At 45.3% G+C, this 27,842-nt stretch overlaps 1 protein-coding gene across 1 annotated transcript in view; it reads right to left on the bottom strand.

Annotated features, from left to right (window-relative positions):
• The window catches only part of ptchd1 (patched domain containing 1), a 114,333-nt gene that overhangs the window by 41,829 nt on the left and 44,662 nt on the right, over window positions 1–27,842 (bottom strand). The window contains exons 4-7 of the mRNA XM_052513337.1: window positions 26,726–26,840; window positions 8,012–8,242; window positions 6,520–6,752; window positions 6,203–6,441 (exon numbers count right to left, since the gene is read on the bottom strand). Of these exons, the coding sequence (XP_052369297.1) occupies window positions 6,203–6,441; window positions 6,520–6,752; window positions 8,012–8,242; window positions 26,726–26,840 (818 nt within the window). The remainder of the gene's footprint in view (window positions 1–6,202; window positions 6,442–6,519; window positions 6,753–8,011; window positions 8,243–26,725; window positions 26,841–27,842) is intronic.

The raw sequence follows: 27,842 nt of genomic DNA, 5'->3' as shown, positions 1-27,842 counted from the left end.
GAGATGAGAGAGAGAGAAAGAGAGATGAGAGATAAAGAGAGAGAGATGATGATAGAGAGAAAGAGAGATGAGAAAGAGAGATAAAGAGAGAGAGATGATGATAGAGAGAAAGAGAGATGAGAGATGAGAGATGAGGAGAGAGAGAGTGAGAAAGAGAGATGAGAGAGAGAGATGAGGAGAGAGAGAGAGAGAGAGAGAGAGAGAGAGAGAGAGAGAGAGAGAGAGAGAGAGAGAGAGAGAGAGAGAGAGAGATGAGGAGAGAGAGAGAGAGAGAAAGAGAGATAGAGAGAGAGATGATGATAGAGAGAAAGAGAGATGAGAGAGAGAGAGAGAGAGAGAGAGAGAGAGAGAGAGAGATGAGGAGAGAGAGAGATGAGGAGAGAGAGAGAGAGAAAGAGAGATAAGAGAGAGGGATAGAGAGAGAGATGATGATAGAGAGAAAGAGAGATGAGAGAGAGAGAGAGAGAGAGAGAGAGAGAGAGAGAGAGAGAGAGAGAGAGATGAGGAGAGAGAGAGAGAGAAAGAGAGATAAGAGAGAGAGATAGAGAGAGAGATGATGATAGAGAGAAAGAGAGATGAGGAGAGAGAGAAAGAGAGATGAGGAGAGAGAGAGAGAGAAAGAGAGAGAGAAAGAGAGAGAGAGATGTTGATAGAGAGAAAGAGAGATGAGAGAGAGATGATGATAGAGAGAAAGAGAGATGAGAGAGAGTCACACCCTGATCTGTTTCACCTGGGACCAGGCGGTTTCAGCCAGTCTTTGTGCTCGTCTCCACGCCCCTCCAGGTGTCACCCATCTTCCTCATTATCCACTGTGTATTTATACCTGTGTTCTCTGTTGCCAGTTCGTCTTGTCTTGTCAGATCATACCAGCTTGTTTTTCCATCGCCCTGCTTTCTCAAGTTCTGTTACCTAGTCTCCTCGGTTCTGACCATTCTGCCTGCACTGACCCCCAGCCTGCCTGCATCTCCCTGACTCTGACCAGTTTACGAACCTCTGCCTGTCCTGACCCCCAGCCTGCCTGCCACTCTGTATCTCCCTGACTCTGACCAGTTTACAAACCTCTGCCTGTCCTGACCCCCAGCCTGCCTGCTGTTCTGTACCTTATTGACTCTGACCCGTTTACAAACCTCTGCCTGTCCCGACCCCCAGCCTGCCTGCTGTTCTGTACCTTATTGACTCTGTCCTGGATTATAGACCTCTGCCTGCCATTGACATGTCTTTTGCCTGATCCCTTTTTGGGTCAATATACATCTGTTACTCTAGCTGTCTGCATCTTGGTCTTATCCTGACTACTGATAGAGAGAGAGAGATGAGGAGAGAGAAAGAGAGAGTGAGAGAGAGAGAGAGAGAGAGAGAGAGAGAGAGAGAGAGAGAGAGAGAGAGACCCCCAGGTAGGTAGGTAGGTAGTTATAACTCAACCAGCACTATATATATATATATATATACACTGCTCAAAAAAATAAAGGGAACACTTAAACAACACAATGTAACTCCAAGTCAATCACACTTCTGTGAAATCAAACTGTCCACTTAGGAAGCAACACTGATTGACAATAAATTTCACATGCTGTTGTGAAAATGGAATAGATAACAGGTGGAAATTATAGGCAATTAGCAAGACACCCCCAATAAAGGAGTGGTTCTGCAGGTGGTGACCACAGACCACTTTTCAGTTCCTATGCTTCCTGGCTGATGTTTTGGTCACTTTTGAATGCTGGCGGTGCTTTCACACTAGTGGTAGCATGAGACGGAGTCTACAACCCACACACGTGGCTCAGGTAGTGCAGCTCATCCAGGATGGTACATCTATGCGAGCTGTGGCAAGAAGGTTTTACTGTGTCTGTCAGCGTAATGTCCAGAGCATGGAGGCGCTACCAGGAGACAGGCCAGTACATCAGGAGACGTGTAGGAGGCCATAGGAGGGCAACAACCCAGCAGCAGGACCGCTACCTCCGCCTTTGTGCAAGGAGGAGCACTGCCAGTGCCCTGCAAAATGACCTCCAGCAAGCCACAAATGTGCATGTGTCTGCTCAAACGGTCAGAAACAGACTCCATGAGGGTGGTATGAGGGCCCGACGTCCACAGGTGGGGGATGTGCTTACAGCCCAGCCAGAGAACACCAAGATTGGCAAATTCGCCACTGGTGCCCTGTGCTCTTCACTGATCAAATCAAATTCAAATCAAATCAAATGTATTTATATAGCCCTTCGTACATCAGCTGATATCTCAAAGTGCTGTACAGAAACCCAGCCTAAAACCCCAAACAGCAAGCAATGCAGGTGTAGAAGCACGGTGGCTAGGAAAAACTCCCTAGAAAGGCCAAAACCCAGGAAGAAACCTAGAGAGGTACCAGGCTATGTGGGGTGGCCAGTCCTCTTCTGGCTGTGCCGGGTGGAGATTATAACAGAACATGGCCAAGATGTTCAAATGTTCATAAATGACCAGCATGGTCGTATAATAATAAGGCAGAACAGTTGAAACTGGAGCAGCAGCATGGTCAGGTGAAAGCAGGTTCACAATGAGCACATGTGACAGACGTGACAGAGTCTGGAGACGCCGTGGAGAACGTTCTGCTGCCTGCAACATCCTCCAGCATGACCGGTTTGGTGGTGGGTCAGTCATGGTGTGGGGTGGCATTTCTTTGGGGGACCGCACAGCCCTCCATGTGCTTGCCAGAGGTAGCCTGACTGCCATTAGGTACCGAGATGAGATCCTCAGACCCCTTGTGAGACCATATGCTGGTGCGGTTGACCCTGGGTTCCTCCTAATGCAAGACAATGGCTGGAGTGTGTCAGCAGTTCCTGCAAGAGGAAGGCATTGATGCTATGGACTGGCCCGCCCGTTCCCCAGACCTGAATCCAATTGAGCACATCTGGGACATCATGTCTCGCTCCATCCACCAATGCCACGTTGCACCACAGACTGTCCAGGAGTTGGCGGATGCTTTAGTCCAGGTCTGGGAGGAGATCCCTCAGGAGACCATCCGCCACCTCATCAGGAGCATGCCCAGGCGTTGTAGGGAGGTCATACAGGCACGTGGAGGCCACACACACTACTGAGTCTCATTTTGACTTGTTTTAAGGACATTACATCAAAGTTGGATTAGCCTGTAGTGTGGTTTTCCACTTTAATTTTGAGTGTGACTCCAAATCCAGACCTCCACGGGTTGATAAATTTAATTTCCATGGATAATTTTTGTGTGATTTTGTTGTCAGCACATTCAACTATGTAAAGAAAAAAAAGTATTTAATAAGAATATTTCATTCATTCAGATCTAAGATGTGTTATTTTAGTGTTCCCTTTATTTTTTTGAGCAGTGTATATATACAGTATTGTCATGACGTTGGCCTGGGGGTAGGTTTATGACAGTCATAAATACCTCTTACCCCCTTTTCCATTTTCTACCCTACTGATGTTACATTTGCAAAACCCTTGGTTAACATAGAGATTCTGGGAACATCAGTAGGTGGGGGGAAATTAACTATATTCTGGTAATCCGACCAATTGAACATATGCGGTGGTACTTAATGAATATGATGTCAGTTCGGTTGTCATCTGAGACATTCTCATCAATGATAAGATGACATAAACTCTACAGTGGAATGTCTACACATCAGAGTTATCGGATTCACATGGAATTGTTGTTCAATTTAAGTGTTTGAATATGAAATTATTCGTGATGGGATGAAATGTGATTTTAGCTTCTAAAATGTGAGATTTGGGATTTCATAAATTAGGGCTATGCTCAATCAGTGGCCCGCCCCTGTGAAGGGACATGGGCTATAAAACGTTTCAAACACGCCCTCCTCTCCCTTCCTATATAAAGCCTGGACAACAATATAACCTCCTGTTCCGAGGATGTGAGGACGACGGTTCGATGTCAGAATGGTTCAGATAATAACTACAGAACAAAGCCAACATCAGCGTGAGCTTCAGTTGCGAATGGTATGAACTTTGAACTTTAATTCACTACAGAAGTGATACCTCCTAGCCGTTGAGTTATAGCAACAGCAGATGCAAATGAGGGTTAGGAAGGAACAGACAGAGTATCCCGTCTATCACAGAACAACGTTACTACAACATATCCAATTGACCACCAGAGACATTCTTCGAAGGATAAAGGACTCGGTTTGGCAACAAGGCCTTCCATCTACCACCAACCTACCGAAGCACAGCTCAGGTGTAAATATTTATTGCATTTCCCTTTTCCAAATAGGCGGTAATTTAGAATGCATAAGATACTGTATTTACGATAGCACAGCTTCGCTCTTTGTTCCTCAGTCTTCCCGCACTTTCACTCAAACCCAGGCCCTTTTCCTTTGTGTAACAAGCTGTCATATCTGTTCCGCCTGCTAGGGACGTTTTCCTTTATGACTTAATTTGTAATCAAGTTATGATTTAATTATGTGTATGTGTAACACTGTGTGATTAGTTAGGTATTTAGTAAATAAATCATAAAGCCCAATTTTGTATTGCTGATTCAACTTGTTTCGCCGGGGTTTGTGCAGATAACCATGAATTTACAACTTCCAGATGAGACTGAATTAAGATGACGATTGATATTGACTGCTATTGATGTAAAATATTACCAGGAGTTTATTCGGAAGATAACAGCTCTATAAATATTCTTTCATGGTGCCCCGGCTGTCTATTTAATTACATTTACATGATTAGCTCAATCAGGTGATATTAATTACGGATGAATTATTTTATAGAATAGCATGTCATATCACTTAATCCGGCATAGCCAAAGACACAACAGTATACATATATATATATATATATATATATATATATATTTTTTTTTTACTTAACCAGGTAGGCTAGTTGAGAACAAGTTCTCATTTACAATTGCGACCTGGCCAAGATAAAGGAAAGCAGTGCGGCACAAACAACAACACAGAGTTACACATGGAGTAAACAAGCGTACATTCAATAACACAATAAACAAATATATAGAGTGTGTGCAAATGTAGCAAGATTAGGGAGGTAAGGTAATAAATAGGCCATAGTGGTGAAATAATTACAATTTAGCATTAACACGAGTGATAGATGTGCAGATGATGATGTGCAAGTAGAGATACTGGGGTGCAAAAATAAATAACAATATGGGGATGAGGTAGTTGGGTGGACTATTTACAGATGGGCTATGTACAGGTGCAGTGATCGGTAAGAAGCTCTGACAGCTGGTGCTTAAAGTTAGTGAGGGAGATATAAGTCTTCGGCTTCAGTGATTTTTGCAATTCATTCCAGTCATTGGCAGCAGAGAACTGGAAGGAAATACGGCCAAAGGAGGAATTGGCTTTGGGGGTGACCAGTGAGATATACCTGCTGGAGCGCGTGCTACGGGTGGGTGCTGCTATGGTGACCAGTGAGCTAAGATAAGGCAGGGCTTCATCTAGCAAAGACTTATAGATGACCTGGAGCCAGTGGGTTTGCATACAGGCTGCAATGGTGCGTAGTATATGGGGCACTGGTGACAAAACGGATGGCACTGTGATAGACTACATCCAATTTGCTGAGTAGAGAGTTCGAGGCTATTTTGTAAATGACATCGCTGAAGTCATTCCAGCAGTATGAATGGTACCCCCAGGTAGATAGGTAGTTATAACTCACCCAGCATTATGAATGGTACCCATTTACATTTACATTTAAGTCATTTAGCAGACGCTCTTATCCAGAGCGACTTACAACCCCAGGTAGATAGGTAGTTATAACAAACCCAGCGGTATGAATGGTACCCCCAGGTAGATAGGTAGTTATAACTCACCCAGCAGTATGAATGGTACCCCCAGGTAGATAGGTAGTTATAACAAACCCAGCAGTATGAATGGTACCCCCAGGTAGATAGGTAGTCATAACTCACCCAGCAGTATGAATGGTACCCCCAGGTAGATAGGTAGTTATAACAAACCCAGCGGTATGAATGGTACCCCCAGGTAGATAGGTAGTTATAACTCACCCAGCATTATGAATGGTACCCCCAGGTAGATAGGTAGTTATAACAAACCCAGCAGTATGAATGGTACCCCCAGGTAGATAGGTAGTCATAACTCACCCAGCAGTATGAATGGTACCCCCAGGTAGATAGGTAGTTATAACAAACCCAGCATTATGAATGGTACCCCCAGGTAGATAGGTAGTTATAACAAACCCAGCATTATGAATGGTACCCCCAGGTAGATAGGTAGTTATAACTCACCCAGCAGTATGAATGGTACCCCCAGGTAGGTTGAGTTGTAAGTGGTTCCAGTCAGGTTAAGGATGCCAGCAGCAGTGAGACCAGAGAGGGCGATAGACAGCAGAGCCAAAAGCCCCAGCCAGGGTTTAGCTCTCACACAGTCCCTCATAGAACAACAGCCCACGGCTAACACCAAACACAAACATACACTGGCCAGCAGGGGGCGCCGAGCCAGCACTGACGACGCCTGGAAGTCTGTCCTGGGGGGAGAGAGGGCTGAGTTAGAGGGGTAGAGTGAAGAGAGAGACACACACACACTCACAGATGCACACACACACCTTAGAGAGGATGAAGTGAAGGGGTATAAGCTCAGTTCAGGGTGTCCCGCCCCAAACCGGCCCAGCTCGCCACAGAACGCCTGCTCCCATTGGCTAGCCACCCTGTCTGTCAGGGCGCCGCGAGCCTGCAGGTAGTAGGTCAGCTGCAGAGCCCTAGCGCTCCGGACTCCCTGGCCTCGACCAGACACACCCCCAGGACCCTGTACTGCAGGCCCCGCCCCCCACGCCTGCACCTGGAAAAGAAGAAAGGCTGCATCTAAAGAAGGGAAAGGTCACCTGAGGGCGGTTGTCAGGGCCAGTAAAGGGTTGTTATCAGAAGAAAGGTTGCAAAATTCACATAACTTTCCCAAAAAGGGATATCCTACGAAACAGGTTTGAGGAGTTAGCAAGGTCACTGAGGAGAGAGCCAGGTACATTTCTATGGCAACAAGTCCTTCAGAACTATCCTGCTCGGGTGCAGGCTAATTCAGAGATAACTCCATTTATCCTGAATTAAATGTCTGAGCCACGAGTTGAGGACCAATGAAATTAGATTCCCTTCCTCTCGCAAAGATGGTGTCATCGTCCCTTTCATTCGAGGTAAACTACTTATTCAAAATTTTATTAATCAAATGTTTTTTGGGGGTGTAAAAAAATTCATTAAAATATGTATCACATGACACATTTAGTAAGGAAAACATTTGCTTTCCAAACTGTATGTTTTTCTCACAATTATATTTTCTAATTTGTTAAAGGCAAACTAACAGCCGTAACCAACCATAGACATAGATAGCAGTTCCCAACCAAGTCAGGACTGGCAGCTATTGCTAGTGTACCCATGAGTTTAACAGTGAAATTCTCAGGTTTAGAGGTTCCAAAACCCTTCTATGGATTATATGTCTATGGCCACAACACAACAAGCTGGTCCACAGATTGGAGGGATTGGTGTGCTTATCAATGCACAAGTAACTTTTATCCCACTCCTGAGACGCCAATAACGTCAAGTAATAAATAACTTCTGAAAGGCCATTTCACTCCATAACCTGCTGAATTTGGAAAGATCATTTTCTTTCATTTTGATTTCGGCACAAATTAAAACGTGGCACACATCACCCAGGGATTGATGTTTCAGCATCGTCTCAAAGAAGAGCGTTTCGACTGGCCATGTGTGACATTAACGCAAAGTTACAAGCCTGCTAGATTCAGAGGCAGGAGGACGAACAATATCCACCATTGTAGTACTTGGATGGACTGTGAAGTTAACTGAAGCTGGTTAGCTTCAGAAAACCCTGAGTATCTCTCTCTTACTTTGTAGGATACCCCTCTGGTTGTCCAGAGGTTGGCTGGTTGGAGGACTTATTTCCTGCTCATTCCCTTCTGATTCTGGAAATCTTCCAACTTGGATTTGAGGAAAACCTGGGAACTTTGTGGAAAGTTGCTAGAATTGTGCAACTCTAGTCTCAAATCAGACACTCATCCTAACAGGTGACCAATGAAAATACACAGTACACACCCCTCCTAACTGGTGACCAATGTAGGCCATCCGCCCGTCAGCCAAACGTGTGATTGGGTAGCGTAGAGGAAGTGAAGAACGGTTAGCGAAGCGAGCTGATTGGCTGTCCTCCAGGGCTCGGATGATGTCATCGATGATGCAGGTATTCTTGTCGTCGAGAAGACAGAGGTGGGAGAAAGAGTAGTTGAACCCCAACACTGGAACCTGGAGCTGAACGACAGCACGGTGGAGCTGAAGAGAGAGAAAATTCTTTATTTCTGTGTTTCTTTACCAATCCATTCAATCAGTAGCGATATCACTGCCTTTACACAGGAAACACGGCTGTTATTTTACAACATGGAAGTACCTGTATGCATATAATATACAGTGCCATCGGAGAGAGTATTAAGACCCCTAGACATGTTCCACATTTTATTATGTTACAGCCTTATTCTAAAGTTGATTAAATCGTTTTTTCCCCCATCATTAATCTACACACAATAGCCCATAATGACATCACAACAACCCATAATGACATCACAACACCCCATAATGACATCACAATACCCCATAATGACATCACAATACCCCATAAAGCAAAAACAGGTTTTTAGAAACGTGTGCACCTTTATTAAAACTGAAATATCACATTTACATAAGTATTCAGACCCTTTACTTAGTACTTTGTTGAAGCACCTTTGGCAGCGATTACAGCCTTAAGTCTTATTTGGTATGACGCTACAAGCTTGGCACACCTGTATTTTGGGGATTTTCACCCATTCTTCTCTGCAGATCCTCTCAAGCTCTGTCAGGTTGGATGGGGAGCTTCGCAGCACAGCTATTTTCAGATCTCTCCAGAGATGTTCGATCAGGTTCAAGTCCGGGCACTGGCTTGGCCACTCAAGGACATTCAGAGACTTGTCCCAAAGCCGCTCCTGCATTGTCTTGGCTGTGTGCTTAGGGTCGTTGTCCTGTTGGAAGGTGAACCTTCGCCCCATTCGGAGGTCCCGAGCGTTCTGGAGCAGGTTTTCATCGAGGATCTCTGTACTTTGCTCTGTTCATCTTTCCCTCATTCCTGACTAGTCTCCCAGTCCCTGCTGCTGAAAAACATCCCCACAGCATGATGCTGCCACCACCATGCTTCACCGTAGGGATGGTGCCAGGTTTCCTCCAGACGTGACGCTGCCACCACCATGCTTCACCGTAGGGCTTCACCGTAGGAATGGTGCCAGGTTTCCTCCAGACGTGACGCTTGGCGTTCAGGCCAAAGAGTTCAATCTTGGTTTCACCAGAGAATCTTGTTTCTCATGGTCAGAGTCTTTTAGGTGCGTTTGGCAAACTCCAAGCAGGCTGTCATGTGCCTTTTAATGAGGAGTGGCTACCGTCTGGCTAATTCGTGGAGTGCTGCAGAGATGGTTGTCCTTCTGGAAGTTTCTCCCATCTCCACAGGGGAACTCTGGAGCTCTGTCAGAGTGACCATTGGGTTCTTGGTCACCTCCCTGACCAAGGCCCTTCTCCTACGATTGCTCATTTTGGCCGGGCGGCCAGCTCTAGGAAGAGTCTTGGTGGTTCCAAACTTCTTCCATTTAAGAATGATGGAGGCCACTGTGTTCTTGGGGACCTTCAATGCTGCAGAAATGTTTTGGTACCCTTCCGCAGATCTGTGCCTCAACACAATCCTGTCTCGGAGCTTTACGGACAATTCCTTTGACCTCATGGCTTGGTTTTTGCTCTGACATGCACTGGGAACTGTGGGACCTTATATAGTCAGGTGTCTGCCTTTCTAAGTCATGTCCAATCAATTGAATTTATCACAGGTGGACTACAAACCAGTTGTAGAAACATCTCAAGGATGATCAATGGAATCAGGATGCACCGGAGCTCAATTTTGAGTCTCATAGCAAAGGGTCAGAATACTTAAAGGTATTTCTGTTCATTTAAAAAATATATATATATGCAAAAATGTCTTAATTGTTTTTGCTCTGTAATTATGGGGTATTGTATGTCGATTGATGATGGAAAAAAGTTATTTAATACATATTATAATGTGGCTGTGACGTAACAAAATGTGAAAAGGGGTCTGAATACTTTCCGAATGCACTGTGTACACCTATACTGTAATCTACCTACTACCATATGTACCTGTATGTATATAATTATGTTCCTATAATTATACTGTTTGTATATGTCCAATAATACAGTACAAACACTGTATTGGGAGAAGTATCCACAGATTAGGAAGCATTATGTTCTGTTTCCATGGCAAGAAGACAATAGGGATCATGTGCGTGGTTACAGTTACTAGGAAACAGCGATACCATTCACAGTGTGTGGGCGGAGTTATCACACACCTTGGAATGCTGCATCTACCAGCGCTTGTGTGTGTGTACGGTCACTAGACTACCCATTAAATACCATACCTCACTCTCAACAACAGAGCTTTAAACCCTAACATTGATCAATATTGGAAATAAGTGTTGTTACAGACTGGATATAAATCAAATCAAATTGTATTTGTCATATGCGCCAAATACAACAGGTATTACAACCTTACAGTGAAATGCTTACTTACAAGCCCTTAACCAACAATAGAGATTTAAGAAAATACCTAAAAAAAAAGTAAGAGATAAGAAAAACAAATAATTAAAAGAGCAGCAGTAAATAACAATAGCGGGGATATATACAGGGGGTACCGGTGTCGAGGTAATATGTACATGTAGGGAGAGTTAAAATGACTATGCATAGATAATAACAGAGTAGCAGCAGCGTAGAAGAGGGGGGGGGGGGTGCAAATAGTCTGGGTAGCCATTTCATTAGCAGTTCAGGAATCTTATGGGTTGGGGGTAGAAGCTGTTTAGAAGCCTCTTGGACCTAGACTTATTATTATATATATTATTATTATTATTATAGACTTGGCACTCCGGTACTGCTTGCTATGCATTAGCAGAGAGAACAGTCTATGACTAGGGTAGCTGGAGTCTGACCATTTTTATGGCCTTCTTCTGACACCGCCTGGTATAGAGGTCCTGGATGGCAGGAAGCTTGGCCCCGGTGATGTACTGGGCCGTACACACTACCCTCTGTTGTGCCTTGAGGTCGGAAGCCGAGCAGTTGCCATACCAGGCAGTGATGCAACCCGTCAGGATGCTCTCAATGGTGCAGCTGTAAAAACTTTTGAGGATCTGAGGACCCATGTCAAATCTTTTCAGTCTCCTGAGGGGGAATAGGTTTTGTCATGCCCTCTTCACGACTGTCTTGGTGTGCTTTGACCATGTTAGTTTGTTGTTGATGTGGACACCAAGGAACTTTAGCCCTCAACCTGCTCCACTGTAGCCCCGTCGATGAGAATGGGGGCTTGCTCAATCCTCCTTTTCCTGTAGTCCACAATCATCTCCTTTGTCTTGATCACGTTGAGGGAACGGGTGTTATCCTGGCACCACACGGTCAGGTTTCTGATCTCCTCCCTATAGGCTGTCTCATCATTGTCGGTGATCAGGCCTACCACTGCTGTGTCATCGGCAAAATTAATGATGGTTTTGGAGTCATGTCTGGCTGTGCAGCCATGAGTGAACAGGGAGTAAAGGAGGGGACTGAGTACGCACTCCTGAGGGGCCCCCATGTTGAGGATCAGCATGGCGGATGTGTTGTTACCTACTCTTACCACCTGGGGGAGGCTCATCAGGAAGTCCAGGATTCAGTTGTAGAAGGAGGTGTTTAGTCCCAGGATCCTTAGCTTAGTGATGAGCTTTGAGGGTACTATGGTGTTGAACACTGAGCTGTTGTCAATGAATAGCATTCTCACATATGTGTTCCTTTTGTCGAGGTGGGAAAGGGCAGTGTGGAGTGCAATACAGATTTCATCATCTGTGGATCGTTTGGGGCAGTATGCAAATTGGAGTGGGTCTAGGGTTTCTGGGATAATGGTGTTGATGTGAGCCATGACCAGCCTTTCAAAGCATTTCATGGCTACAGATGTGAGTGCTATGGGTAAGTAGTCATTTAGTCAGGTTACCGTAATGTTCTTGGGCACAGGGATTATTGTATTCTGTAAGAACATGTGTAGGCAGGTTACCTTCGCTTCCTTGGGCATAGGGACTATGCTGGTCTGCTTGAAACATGTTGGCATTACAGACTCAGACAGGGAGAGGTTGAAAATGCCAGTAAAGACACTTGCCAGTTGGTCAGCGCATGCTCAAAGTACACGTCCTGCTAAGCCATCTGGCCCTGCGGCCTTGTGAATGTTGACCTGTTTAAAGGTCTTACTCACATCGGCCGCGGAGAGCGTGATTACGTCGTCCAGAACATCTGATGTTCTCATGCATGTTAAAGTGTTACTTGCCTTGAAGCGAGCATAGAGGTTACTTAGCTCATCTGGTAGGCTCGTGTCACTTGGCAGGCCTCACGGCTGTGCTTCCCTTTGTAGTCTGATAGTTTGTGAGCCCTGCCACATCCGAAGAGCATCGGAACCGGTGTAGTACAATTCGATCTTAGTTCTGTATTGAGGCATTACCTCTTTGACAGTTCGTCGGAGGGCATAGCGGGATTTCTTATAAGCTTCCGGGTTAGAGTCCCGCTCCTTGAAAGCGGCAGCTCTACCCTTTAGCTTAGTGTGAATGTTGCCTGTTATCCATGGCTTCTGGTCGGGGTATGCATGTACGGTCACTGAGGAGATGACGTGCTCGATGCACTTATTGATAAAGCCAGTGACTGATGTGATGTACTCCTCAATGTCATCGGAAGAATCCCGGAACATATTCCAGGCTGTGCTGAAAAACAGTCATGTTGTTTAGCATCTGCTTCATCTGACCACTTTTTTATAGACCGAGTTGCTGGTGCTTCCTGCTTACATTTTTGCTTGTAAGTAGGAATCAGGAGGATAGAATTGTGGTCAGATTTGCCAAATGGAGGGAGAGCTTTGTACACGTCTCTGTGTCTGATTTAAAGGTGGTCTAGACTTTTTTCCCCTCTGGTTGCACATTTAACATGCTGATAGAAATGAGGTAAAACTGATTTAAGTTTCCCTGCATTAAAGTCCCGGCCACTAGGAGTGCAGCCTCTGGATGGGAGGGGTCAAGTGCTGGTTAAGTTGAGGGGAGGAGGATTATTTAAGATATTGTTTGAAGGTAGGGTTTCAGATGCTTTCGGAAGATGTTCCACTGTTCTAGCTTCAGGGGGAAGCTGGTTCCATCATTGGGGTGCCAAGACAGAGAAGAGCTTGGACTGGGCAAATATTGCCCTCCCCCAAGAGACCTGAGGTGGTAGAATGAAGTGCTTGGGTTGGGGTGTAGGGTTTGAGCACAGTCTAAAGGTAGGGAGGGGCAGTTCCACTTGCTCTTCCGTAGGTAAGCACCATTGTCTTGTAGTGGATGCGAGCTTCGACTGGAAGCCAGTGGAGTGTGCAGATGAGTGGGGTGACATGAGAGAACTTGTGAAGGTTGTAAACCAGGAGGGCTACAGCGTTCTGGATATGTTGCTCAGGTTTGATGGCACAAGCGGGGAGCCCTGACAACAGCGAGTTGCAGTAGTCCTGTCGGGAGATGACAAGTGCCTAGATTACGACCTGCACCGCTTCCTGTGTGAGGTAGGGTCGTACTTTACGGATGTTGTAGAGTATGAAACTGCAGGAGTGGGTCACTACTTTGATGTTTACAGAGAATGACAGGGTGTTGTCCAGGGTCACGCCAAGGTTCTTTGCACTCTGGGAGAGCGACACTGGAGTTGTCAACTGTGATGGAGAGGAAGAGCAGTTCCGTCTTGTTGAGCTTGAGGTGGTGGGCCGACATCCAAGTTGAGATATCTGCCAGGCACGCAGAGCCGCGTGATGCCACCTGGGTTTCAGAGGGGGGGGAGAAAAGTAGTTCAGTTTAATCTGCATAGCAATGATAGGAGAGACCATGTGAGGATATGACAGAGCCGGATGACTTGGTGTATAAAGAGAAGATGAGGGGACACCATTAGTCCTCTCCACATCACCTGGTCAGAGCAGCCTGCCAGGTAGGATGCATTCCAAGACTGTGCAGAGCCTGAGACGCCCAGCCCTGACGGTGTCGAAGACAGGGGATAGATCTAGGAGGATGAGAGCAGAGGAGAAAGAGTCCGCTTTGGCAGTGTGGAGAGCCTCCATGACAGAGATAAGTCTCGGTTGAGTGACTCGTTTTGAAGCCTGACTGGTCAAGAATATTGTTCTGAGAGAGATAACAAGAGAGTTGATCACCAATAGCACACGCAAGTGTTTTGGAAAGAAAAGAAAGAAGGTCTGTAGTTTTGGACGTCAGAGGACTTGAGGGTTTCTTGAGGAGGGGAGCAACTCAAGTCAAAGGACGCAGCCAGTGGTCAGGGATGAATTGATGAGTGAAGTGAGGAATGGGAGAAGGTCTCCAGAGATGGTCGGGAGAAGGGGATGGGGTCGAGCGAGGAGAAAGAGGTAAAGGCGTAGGGTAGTGCTATGTGAGGGAGACCAGTGGACTCAATAGGCAGAGTGAATGAGTAGCGGATGTCAACTTTTTTTCAAAGTGGTTGACAAAGTTTTCCAGAGAGGGAGGAAGGAGGGGGTGGAGGATTAAGGAGAGAGGAGAATGTTTCCTAGGGTAGTAGTTTCCGAGGTAGAAAGTGGCTTTAGCAGCCTATACAAAGGAAGAGAAGGTAGAGGAGGGAATGAAACGACGGTCCTCCGAAAGTTTTGTTTTCCTCCACTGTTCTGTAAGCTCGCAATGAGTCACTCAGCCACGGCGCAAGAGGAGAGGTTAGAGCCGGCCGGGAGGAAAGAGGACAGTGCGAGTCATAGGATGCAGAAAGGGAGGAGAGTTGAAGAGGCAGAATCAGGAGATAGGAGGGAGAAGCAGAAGGGAGAGATTATAGGATAGGGGAGAAAAGAGTAGTGGGGGAGAGAGAGCGAAGATTGCAACATCGCATGACCAACATCAGGGTAGGGGCTGAGTAGTTGGAGAAAAGGGAGACAGAAAAGGAAATAAAGTAGTGATCAGAGACCTGGAGGGCCGTTGCAGTGAGATTAGTAGGAGAACAGCCTCTTGTAGAGATGAGGTCAAGCCTATTGCCTGCTTTGTATTTGTATATATTATGGATCCCCATTAGCTGCTGCCAAAGCAGCGACTACTCTTCCTGGGGTCCAGCAAAATTAAGGCAGTTTATACAATTTTAAATACATTACAATACATTCACAGATTTCACAACACACTGTGTGCCCTCAGGCCCCAACTCCACCACTATCACATATATACATTACTAAATCCATGTGTATGTATAGTGCGTATGTTATCGTGTGTGTGTGTGTGTGTGTTTGTGTTGCTTCTTCAGTCTCTGTTCCATAAGGTGTTTTTTTGTATCTGTTTTTGAAATAAAACATTTTTGCTTGCGTCAGTTAGTTGATGTGGAATAGAGTTCCATGTAGTCATGGTTCTATGTAGTACTGTGCACCTCCCATAGTCTGTTCTGTACTTGGGGACTGTGAAGAGACCTCTTCTGGCATGTCTTGTGGGGTATGCATGGGTGTCCGAGCTGTATGCCAGTAGTTTAGACAGACAGCTCAGTGCATTCAACATGTCAATCAATACCTCTCATAAATAAAAGTAGTGATGAAGTCAATCTCTCCTCCACTTTCAGCCAGGAGAGATTGACATGCATATTATTAATATTAGCTCTCTGTGTACATCCAAGGGCCAGCCGTGATGCCTTGTTCTGAGCCAATTGCAATTTTCCTAAGTCCTTTTTTGTGGCACCTGACCAAATGACTGAACAGTAGTCCAGGTGTGACAAATCTATTTCCTGTAGGACCTGCCTTGTTGATAGTGGTAGCCTAGTGGTTAGAGTGTTGGACTAGTAACCGGAAGGTTGCGAGTTCAAACCCCCGAGCTGACAAGGTACAAATCTGTTGTTCTGCCCCTGAACAGGCAGTTAACCCACTTTTCCTAGGCCGTCATTGAAAATAAGAATTTGTTCTTAACTGACTTGCCTGGTTAAATAAAGGTAAAATAAAAAAAAATTTAAAAAAATAAAAAAACAGTTGGATATAGGGGGCGCTCTTTTAATTTTGGGATGAAAAACGTTCCCGTTTTAAACAAGATATTTTGTCACGAAAAGATGCTCGACTATGCATATAATTGACAGCTTTGGAAAGAAAACACTCTGACGTTTCCAAAACTGCAAAGATATTATCTGTGAGTGCCACAGAACTGATGTTACAGGCGAAACCCAGATAAAAATCCAATCAGGTAGTGCCGCATTTTTTGAAACCGCCTCATGCCAATGACTCCTTATATGGCTGTGAAGGAGCTAGGAGTCAGCTTACATTTTCCACGTTTTCCCCAAGGTGTCTACAGCATTGTGACATATTTTTAGGCATTTCCATTGGAGAATGGCTGTAAGAGACCATATAGGGCGAGTGGTCGCATGGTGTCTCCCGGAGAAAACCTTGCGTAAAATACTGAGGTAGCCATTTTTCCAATCGTTTCTTATGAGAAACCAACTGCCTCGACGGATATATTATCGAATACATATGTTAAAAACACCTTGAGGATGGATCCTAAACAACGTTTGCCGTGTTTCTGTCGATATTATGGAGCAAATTTAGAAAAAAGTTTGGCGTTATAGTTGAAGTATTTTTTTCGGTCGATTTCTCAGCCAAGCAGGATGAACAAACGGGATGTTTTTCGCCTACAAAAATATAATTTTTGGAAAAAAGGAACATTTTCTATCTAACTGGGAGTCCCCTGAGTGAAAGCATCTGAAGTTCTTCAAAGGTAAATGATTTAATTTGGTTGCTTTTTTTATTTTTGTGAAAATGTTGCCTGCTGCCAGCAGAGCCTAGCATAGCATTATGCCATGATAAACTTACACAAATGCTTGTCTAGCGTTGGCTGTAACGCATATTTTGAAAATCTTAGATGACAGTGTTGTTAACAAAAGGCTAAGCTTGTGTTTGAATATATTTATTTCATTTCATTTGCGATTTTCATGAAAATGAAAAGTTTATGTCCGCTGCGTTATGGTAATGCACTTGAGGCTATGATTACGCTCCCGGATACGGGATTGCTCGTCGCTAGAGGTTTTAAGAAGGCAGAGCATCACTTTATTATAGACAGACTTCTCCCCATCTTAGCTACTACTGCATCAATATGTTTTGACCATGACAGTTAAGAATCTAGTGTTACTCCAAGCAGTTTAGTCATCTCAACTTGCTCAATTTCCACATTATTTATTACAAGATGTAGTTGAGGTTTAGTGTTTAGTGAGTGTTTTGTTCCAAATAAAATGCTTTTAGTTTCAGAAATATTTAGGCCTAACTTATTCCTTGCCACCCACTCTGAAACTAACTTCAGCTCTTTGTTGAGTGTTACAGTCCTTTCAGTCTCTGTATTAGCTGACGTGTATGAGTCATCCGCATACGTAGAAACTCTGGCTTTACTCAAAGTCAGTGGCATGTCGTTAGTAAAAATTGAAAAAAAAACAAGGGGCCCAAACAGCTTCACTGAAGTCATTTTATCATGAATTTCTCTCAGCCAATCATCAGTCATTTGTGTAAGTGCTGTGCTTGATCAGTGTGCTGACCTTGCTGTGCTTGATCAGTGTGCTGACCTTGCTGTGCTTGATCAGTGTGCTGACCTTGCTGTGCTTGATCAGTGTGCTGACCTTGCTGTGCTTGATCAGTGTGCTGACCTTGCTGTGCTTGATCAGTGTGCTGACCTTGCTGTGCTTGATCAGTGTGCTGACCGTGCTCCGGTTCTTGGTCACCTCCCTAACCAATGCCCTTCTCCCCCGACTCAGTTTGGCCGGGCGGCCAGCTCTAGGAAGAGTCTTGGCGGTTCCAAACTTCTTCCATTTAAGAATGATGGAGACCACAGTGTTCTTGGGGACTTTCAATGATGCAATCTTTGCCTCGAACCAATCCTGTCTCAGAGCTCTACAGACAATTCCTTTGACCTCATGGCTTGGTTTTTGCTCTGACATTCACTGTCAACTGTGGGACCTTATATAGTCAGATGTGTGCCTTTCCAAATCATGCCCAATCAATTGAATGTACCACAGGTGGGCTCCAATTAAGTTATAGAAACATCTCAAGGATGATCAATGGAAACAGGATGCACCTGAGCTCAATTTCGAGTCACCTAGCAAAGGGTTTGAATACTTATAATTTTTTTTAATAGATTTTCAAAAATGTCTAAACCAATTTTTTCTTTGTCATTATGAGGTATTGTGTGTAGATTGCTGACAATTTTTATTTATTTAATCCATGTTAGAATAAGGCTGTAATGTAACAAAATGTGGAAAAAGTCAAGGTGTATGAAATCTTTCCTAAGGCACTGCATATACCTCCAGGTTTGGCTGACTGACTGGTTCAGACTGTATACACCTCCTGGCTTGGTGACTGACTGGTTCAGACTATATATAACTCCTGGCTTGGCTGACTGACTGGTTCAGACTATATATAACTCCTTGCTTGGCTGACTGACTGGTTCAGACTATAGATACCTCCTGGCTTGGCTGACTGACTGGTTCAGACTATATACACCTCCTGGCTTGGTGACTGACTGGTTCAGACTATACCTCCTGGTTTTTCTGACTGACTGGTTCCGACTGTATATACCTCCTGGCTTGGCTGACTGACTGGTTCAGACTATACCTCCTGGTTTTTCTGACTGACTGGTTCCGACTGTATATACCTCCTGGCTTGGTGACTGACTGGTTCAGACTATATACACCTCCTGGCTTGGTGACTGACTGGTTCAGACTATATATAACTCCTTGCTTGGCTGACTGACTGGTTCAGACTATAGATACCTCCTGGCTTGGCTGACTGACTGGTTCAGACTATATACACCTCCTGGCTTGGTGACTGACTGGTTCAGACTATATATAACTCCTGGCTTGGCTGACTGACTGGTTCAGACTATATATAACTCCTTGCAAACAAGGGCACTGCGTTCATCCACCTCTGGCCTGCTCGCCTCCCTACCACTGAGGAAGTACAGTTCCCGCTCAGCCCAGTCAAAACTGTTCGCTGCTCTGGCCCCCCAATGGTGGAACAAACTCCCTCACGACGCCAGGACAGCGGAGTCAATCACCACCTTCCGGAGACACCTGAAACCCCACCTCTTCAAGGAATACCTAGGATAGGGTAAGTAAGGGTAAGTAATCCTTCTCTCCCCCCCCCTAAAAAGATTTAGATGCAAGTGGCTGTTCCACTGGATGTCATAAGGTGTATGCACCAATTTGTAAGTCGCTCTGGATAAGAGCGTCTGCTAAATGACTTAAATGTAAATGTAAATGTAATGCTTGGCTGACTGACTGGTTCAGACTATAGATACCTCCTGGCTTGGCTGACTGACAGGTTCAGACTATATACACCTCCTGGCTTGGTGACTGACTGGTTCAGACTATACCTCCTGGTTTTTCTGACTGACTGGTTCCGACTGTATATACCTCCTGGCTTGGTGACTGACTGGTTCAGACTATACCTCCTGGTTTTTCTGACTGACTGGTTCCGACTGTATATACCTCCTGGCTTGGTGACTGACTGGTTCAGACTATACCTCCTGGCTTGGTGACTGACTGGTTCCGACTGTATATACCTCCTGGCTTGGTGACTGACTGGTTCAGACTATATATAACTCCTTGCTTGGCTGACTGACTGGTTCAGACTATATATACCTCCTGGCTTGGTGACTGACTGGTTCAGACTATATATAACTCCTTGCTTGGCTGACTGACTGGTTCAGACTATATATACCTCCTGGCTTGGTGACTGACTGGTTCAGACTATATATACCTCCTGGCTTGGTGACTGACTGGTTCAGACTATATATACCTCCTGGCTTATATATACCTACTATTCTACGGTATCTTATTCACTTAATAATGTCTACTTATCTGGCATTACTCATCTCATATGTACTGTAACCTATACTATTCTACTGTGTCTCATTCACTTAATAATGTCTACTTATCTGGCATTACTCATCTCATATGTACTGTAACCTATACTATTCTACTGTGTCTTAGTCCGTTCCGCTCTGACATCACTCGTCCATATGTATATAGTCTTAATTCATTCCTTCTTAGATGTGTGTGTATTGGGTATATGTTGTGTCATTTGTTAGATGTTACTTGTTAGTTATTACTGCACAGTTGGAGATAGAAGCACAAGCACTTCGCTACACCCGCAATAATGTCTGCTAATCATGTGTATGTGACCAATAAAATTTGATTTGGCTTGGCTGACTGAGTGAGTGACTGGTTCAGATTATATATACACTGCCTGGCCTGGCTGACTGACTGAGTGACTGGTTCAGATTATATATACACTGCCTGGCCTGGCTGACTGACTGAGTGACTGGTTCAGATTATATATACACTGCCTGGCCTGGCTGACTGACTGAGTGACTGGTTCAGATTATATATACACTGCCTGGCCTGGCTGACTGACTGAGTGACTGGTTCAGATTATATATACACTGCCTGGCCTGGCTGACTGACTGAGTGACTGGTTCAGATTATATATACACTGCCTGGCCTGGCTGACTGACTGAGTGACTGGTTCAGATTATATATACACTGCCTGGCTTGGCTGACTGACTGAGTGACTGGTTCAGATTATATATACACTGCCTGGCTTGGCTGACTGACTGAGTGACTGGTTCAGATTATATATACACTGCCTGGCCTGGCTGACTGACTGAGTGACTGGTTCAGATTATATATACACTGCCTGGCCTGGCTGACTGACTGAGTGACTGGTTCAGATTATATATACACTGCCTGGCCTGGCTGACTGAGTGAGTGACTGGTTCAGATTATATATACACTGCCTGGCCTGGCTGACTGAGTGAGTGACTGGTTCAGATTATATATACACTGCCTGGCCTGGCTGACTGACTGAGTGACTGGTTCAGATTATATATACACTGCCTGGCTTGGCTGACTGACTGAGTGACTGGTTCAGATTATATATACACTGCCTGGCCTGGCTGACTGACTGAGTGACTGGTTCAGATTATATATACACTGCCTGGCCTGGCTGACTGACTGAGTGACTGGTTCAGATTATATATACACTGCCTGGCTTGGCTGACTGACTGAGTGACTGGTTCAGATTATATATACACTGCCTGGCCTGGCTGACTGAGTGAGTGACTGGTTCAGATTATATATACACTGCCTGGCCTGGCTGACTGAGTGAGTGACTGGTTCAGATTATATATACACTGCCTGGCCTGGCTGACTGAGTGAGTGACTGGTTCAGATTATATATACACTGCCTGCCTTGGCTGACTGAGTGAGTGACTGGTTCAGATTATATATACACTGCCTGGCCTGGCTGACTGACTGAGTGACTGGTTCAGATTATATATACACTGCCTGGCCTGGCTGACTGAGTGAGTGACTGGTTCAGATTATATATACACTGCCTGGCCTGGCTGACTGACTGAGTGACTGGTTCAGATTATATATACACTGCCTGGCTTGGCTGACTGACTGAGTGACTGGTTCAGATTATATATACACTGCCTGGCCTGGCTGACTGACTGAGTGACTGGTTCAGATTATATATACACTGCCTGGCTTGGCTGACTGACTGAGTGACTGGTTCAGATTATATATACACTGCCTGGCCTGGCTGACTGACTGAGTGACTGGTTCAGATTATATATACACTGCCTGGCCTGGCTGACTGACTGAGTGACTGGTTCAGATTATATATACACTGCCTGGCCTGGCTGACTGAGTGAGTGACTGGTTCAGATTACATATACACTGCCTGGCCTGGCTGACTGAGTGAGTGACTGGTTCAGATTATATATACACTGCCTGGCCTGGCTGACTGACTGAGTGACTGGTTCAGATTATATATACACTGCCTGGTTTGGCTGACTGAGTGAGTGACTGGTTCAGATTATATATACACTGCCTGGTTTGGCTGACTGACTGAGTGACTGGTTCAGATTATATATACACTGCCTGGTTTGGCTGACTGACTGAGTGACTGGTTCAGATTATATATACACTGCCTGGTTTGGCTGACTGAGTGAGTGACTGGTTCAGATTATATATACACTGCCTGGCCTGGCTGACTGAGTGAGTGACTGGTTCAGATTATATATACACTGCCTGGCCTGGCTGACTGAGTGAGTGACTGGTTCAGATTATATATACACTGCCTGGCCTGGCTGACTGAGTGAGTGACTGGTTCAGATTATATATACACTGCCTGGCCTGGCTGACTGACTGAGTGACTGGTTCAGATTATATATACACTGCCTGGCCTGGCTGACTGAGTGAGTGACTGGTTCAGATTATATATACACTGCCTGGCCTGGCTGACTGAGTGAGTGACTGGTTCAGATTATATATACACTGCCTGGCCTGGCTGACTGACTGAGTGACTGGTTCAGATTATATATACACTGCCTGGCCTGGCTGACTGACTGAGTGACTGGTTCAGATTATATATACACTGCCTGGCCTGGCTGACTGAGTGAGTGACTGGTTCAGATTATATATACACTGCCTGGCCTGGCTGACTGAGTGAGTGACTGGTTCAGATTATATATACACTGCCTGGCCTGGCTGACTGAGTGAGTGACTGGTTCAGATTATATATACACTGCCTGGCCTGGCTGACTGAGTGAGTGACTGGTTCAGATTATATATACACTGCCTGGCCTGGCTGACTGAGTGAGTGACTGGTTCAGATTATATATACACTGCCTGGCCTGGCTGACTGAGTGAGTGACTGGTTCAGATTATATATACACTGCCTGGCCTGGCTGACTGACTGAGTGACTGGTTCAGATTATATATACACTGCCTGGCCTGGCTGACTGAGTGAGTGACTGGTTCAGATTATATATACACTGCCTGGCCTGGCTGACTGACTGAGTGACTGGTTCAGATTATATATACACTGCCTGGCCTGGCTGACTGACTGAGTGACTGGTTCAGATTATATATACACTGCCTGGCCTGGCTGACTGCCTGGCCTGGCTGACTGAGTGAGTGACTGGTTCAGATTATATATACACTGCCTGGCCTGGCTGACTGAGTGAGTGACTGGTTATATATACAGACTGAGTATACTGGTTCAGATACACTGCCTGGCCTGGCTGACTGAGTGAGTGACTGGTTCAGATTATATATACACTGCCTGGCCTGGCTGACTGAGTGAGTGACTGGTTCAGATTATATATACACTGCCTGGCCTGGCTGACTGACTGAGTGACTGGTTCAGATTATATATACACTGCCTGGCCTGGCTGACTGAGTGAGTGACTGGTTCAGATTATATATACACTGCCTGGCCTGGCTGACTGAGTGAGTGACTGGTTCAGATTATATATACACTGCCTGGCCTGGCTGACTGACTGAGTGACTGGTTCAGATTATATATACACTGCCTGGCCTGGCTGACTGACTGAGTGACTGGTTCAGATTATATATACACTGCCTGGCCTGGCTGACTGAGTGAGTGACTGGTTCAGATTATATATACACTGCCTGGCCTGGCTGACTGAGTGAGTGACTGGTTCAGATTATATATACACTGCCTGGCCTGGCTGACTGACTGAGTGACTGGTTCAGATTATATATACACTGCCTGGCCTGGCTGACTGAGTGAGTGACTGGTTCAGATTATATATACACTGCCTGGCCTGGCTGACTGAGTGAGTGACTGGTTCAGATTATATATACACTGCCTGGCCTGGCTGACTGACTGAGTGACTGGTTCAGATTATATATACACTGCCTGGCCTGGCTGACTGACTGAGTGACTGGTTCAGATTATATATACACTGCCTGGCCTGGCTGACTGAGTGAGTGACTGGTTCAGATTATATATACACTGCCTGGCCTGGCTGACTGAGTGAGTGACTGGTTCAGATTATATATACACTGCCTGGCCTGGCTGACTGAGTGAGTGACTGGTTCAGATTATATATACACTGCCTGGCCTGGCTGACTGAGTGAGTGACTGGTTCAGATTATATATACACTGCCTGGCCTGGCTGACTGACTGAGTGACTGGTTCAGATTATATATACACTGCCTGGCCTGGCTGACTGACTGAGTGACTGGTTCAGATTATATATACACTGCCTGGCCTGGCTGACTGAGTGAGTGACTGGTTCAGATTATATATACACTGCCTGGCCTGGCTGACTGAGTGAGTGACTGGTTCAGATTATATATACACTGCCTGGCCTGGCTGACTGAGTGAGTGACTGGTTCAGATTATATATACACTGCCTGGCCTGGCTGACTGAGTGAGTGACTGGTTCAGATTATATATACACTGCCTGGCCTGGCTGACTGACTGAGTGACTGGTTCAGATTATATATACACTGCCTGGCCTGGCTGACTGACTGAGTGACTGGTTCAGATTATATATACACTGCCTGGCCTGGCTGACTGACTGAGTGACTGGTTCAGATTGTATATACACTGCCTGGCCTGGCTGACTGAGTGAGTGACTGGTTCAGATTATATATACACTGCCTGGCCTGGCTGACTGACTGAGTGACTGGTTCAGATTGTATATACACTGCCTGGCCTGGCTGACTGAGTGAGTGACTGGTTCAGATTATATATACACTGCCTGGCCTGGCTGACTGAGTGAGTGACTGGTTCAGATTATATATACACTGCCTGGCCTGGCTGACTGAGTGAGTGACTGGTTCAGATTATATATACACTGCCTGGCCTGGCTGACTGACTGAGTGACTGGTTCAGATTATATATACACTGCCTGGCCTGGCTGACTGACTGAGTGACTGGTTCAGATTATATATACACTGCCTGGCCTGGCTGACTGAGTGAGTGACTGGTTCAGATTATATATACACTGCCTGGCCTGGCTGACTGAGTGAGTGACTGGTTCAGATTATATATACACTGCCTGGCCTGGCTGACTGAGTGAGTGACTGGTTCAGATTATATATACACTGCCTGGCCTGGCTGACTGAGTGAGTGACTGGTTCAGATTATATATACACTGCCTGGCCTGGCTGACTGAGTGAGTGACTGGTTCAGATTATATATACACTGCCTGGCCTGGCTGACTGACTGAGTGACTGGTTCAGATTATATATACACTGCCTGGCCTGGCTGACTGAGTGAGTGACTGGTTCAGATTATATATACACTGCCTGGCCTGGCTGACTGAGTGAGTGACTGGTTCAGATTATATATACACTGCCTGGCCTGGCTGACTGACTGAGTGACTGGTTCAGATTATATATACACTGCCTGGCCTGGCTGACTGACTGAGTGACTGGTTCAGATTATATATACACTGCCTGGCCTGGCTGACTGAGTGAGTGACTGGTTCAGATTATATATACACTGCCTGGCCTGGCTGACTGAGTGAGTGACTGGTTCAGATTATATATACACTGCCTGGCCTGGCTGACTGACTGAGTGACTGGTTCAGATTATATATACACTGCCTGGCCTGGCTGACTGAGTGAGTGACTGGTTCAGATTATATATACACTGCCTGGCCTGGCTGACTGAGTGAGTGACTGGTTCAGATTATATATACACTGCCTGGCCTGGCTGACTGACTGAGTGACTGGTTCAGATTATATATACACTGCCTGGCCTGGCTGACTGACTGAGTGACTGGTTCAGATTATATATACACTGCCTGGCCTGGCTGACTGACTGAGTGACTGGTTCAGATTATATATACACTGCCTGGCCTGGCTGACTGAGTGAGTGACTGGTTCAGATTATATATACACTGCCTGGCCTGGCTGACTGAGTGAGTGACTGGTTCAGATTATATATACACTGCCTGGCCTGGCTGACTGAGTGAGTGACTGGTTCAGATTATATATACACTGCCTGGCCTGGCTGACTGACTGAGTGACTGGTTCAGATTATATATACACTGCCTGGCCTGGCTGACTGACTGAGTGACTGGTTCAGATTATATATACACTGCCTGGCCTGGCTGACTGAGTGAGTGACTGGTTCAGATTATATATACACTGCCTGGCCTGGCTGACTGAGTGAGTGACTGGTTCAGATTATATATACACTGCCTGGCCTGGCTGACTGAGTGAGTGACTGGTTCAGATTATATATACACTGCCTGGCCTGGCTGACTGAGTGAGTGACTGGTTCAGATTATATATACACTGCCTGGCCTGGCTGACTGACTGAGTGACTGGTTCAGATTATATATACACTGCCTGGCCTGGCTGACTGACTGAGTGACTGGTTCAGATTATATATACACTGCCTGGCCTGGCTGACTGACTGAGTGACTGGTTCAGATTGTATATACACTGCCTGGCCTGGCTGACTGAGTGAGTGACTGGTTCAGATTATATATACACTGCCTGGCCTGGCTGACTGACTGAGTGACTGGTTCAGATTGTATATACACTGCCTGGCCTGGCTGACTGAGTGAGTGACTGGTTCAGATTATATATACACTGCCTGGCCTGGCTGACTGAGTGAGTGACTGGTTCAGATTATATATACACTGCCTGGCCTGGCTGACTGACTGAGTGACTGGTTCAGATTATATATACACTGCCTGGCCTGGCTGACTGACTGAGTGACTGGTTCAGATTATATATACACTGCCTGGCCTGGCTGACTGAGTGAGTGACTGGTTCAGATTATATATACACTGCGAGAGAGGAGTGTGTTAAGCAAACATACAATAGGCCGCTATATCATTCTCTGACCAACACACGCACACACAGCGTTACCTTGAGTACTAGGTCTGTGTGTAGAGGGTCCAGGATGCTGCCTCTCCTAGAGGTGACTATAACACGACCGTAACGACCTGGAGTCTGCAGGTCAGAGTACAGGGTGTGTTTAGATCTGTTGGCAACAAACACACAAACACACCTTTCAGTCCACCATTACTAAAATATATGATCTGTTGGCAACAAACACACAAACACACCTTTCAGTCCACCATTACTAAAATATATGATCTGTTGGCAACAAACACACCTTTCAGTCCACCATTACTAAAATATATGATCTGTTGGCAACAAACACACCTTTCAGTCCCCCATTACTAAAATATATGATCTGTTGGCAACAAACACACCTTTCAGTCCACCATTACTAAAATATATGATCTGTTGGCAACAAACACACCTTTCAGTCCACCATTACTAAAATATATGATCTGTTGGCAACAAACACACCTTTCAGTCCCCCATTACTAAAATATATGATCTGTTGGCAACAAACACACCTTTCAGTCCCCCATTACTAAAATATATGATCTGTTGGCAACAAACACACCTTTCAGTCCCCCATTACTAAAATATATGATCTGTTGGCAACAAACACACCTTTCAGTCCACCATTACTAAAATATATGATCTGTTGGCAACAAACACACCTTTCAGTCCATCATTACTAAAATATATGATCTGTTGGCAACAAACACACCTTTCAGTCCACCATTACTAAAATATATGATCTGTTGGCAACAAACACACCTTTCAGTCCCCCATTACTAAAATATATGATCTGTTGGCAACAAACACACCTTTCAGTCCACCATTACTAAAATATATGATCTGTTGGCAACACACACACCTTTCAGTCCACCATTACTAAAATATATGATCTGTTGGCAACAAACACACCTTTCAGTCCACCATTACTAAAATATATGATCTGTTGGCAACACACACACCTTTCAGTCCACCATTACTAAAATATATGATCTGTTGGCAACAGACACACCTTTCAGTCCACCATTACTAAAATATATGATCTGTTGGCAACAAACACACCTTTCAGTCCCCCATTACTAAAATATATGATCTGTTGGCAACAAACACACCTTTCAGTCCACCATTA

The sequence above is a fragment of the Oncorhynchus keta genome, unplaced genomic scaffold (assembly GCF_023373465.1).
Source record: "Oncorhynchus keta strain PuntledgeMale-10-30-2019 unplaced genomic scaffold, Oket_V2 Un_scaffold_1004_pilon_pilon, whole genome shotgun sequence".
NCBI lineage: Eukaryota > Metazoa > Chordata > Actinopteri > Salmoniformes > Salmonidae > Oncorhynchus > Oncorhynchus keta.
Note: the sequence above shows the minus strand (reverse complement) of the source record. Positions and strands in the feature narration are given on the sequence as shown.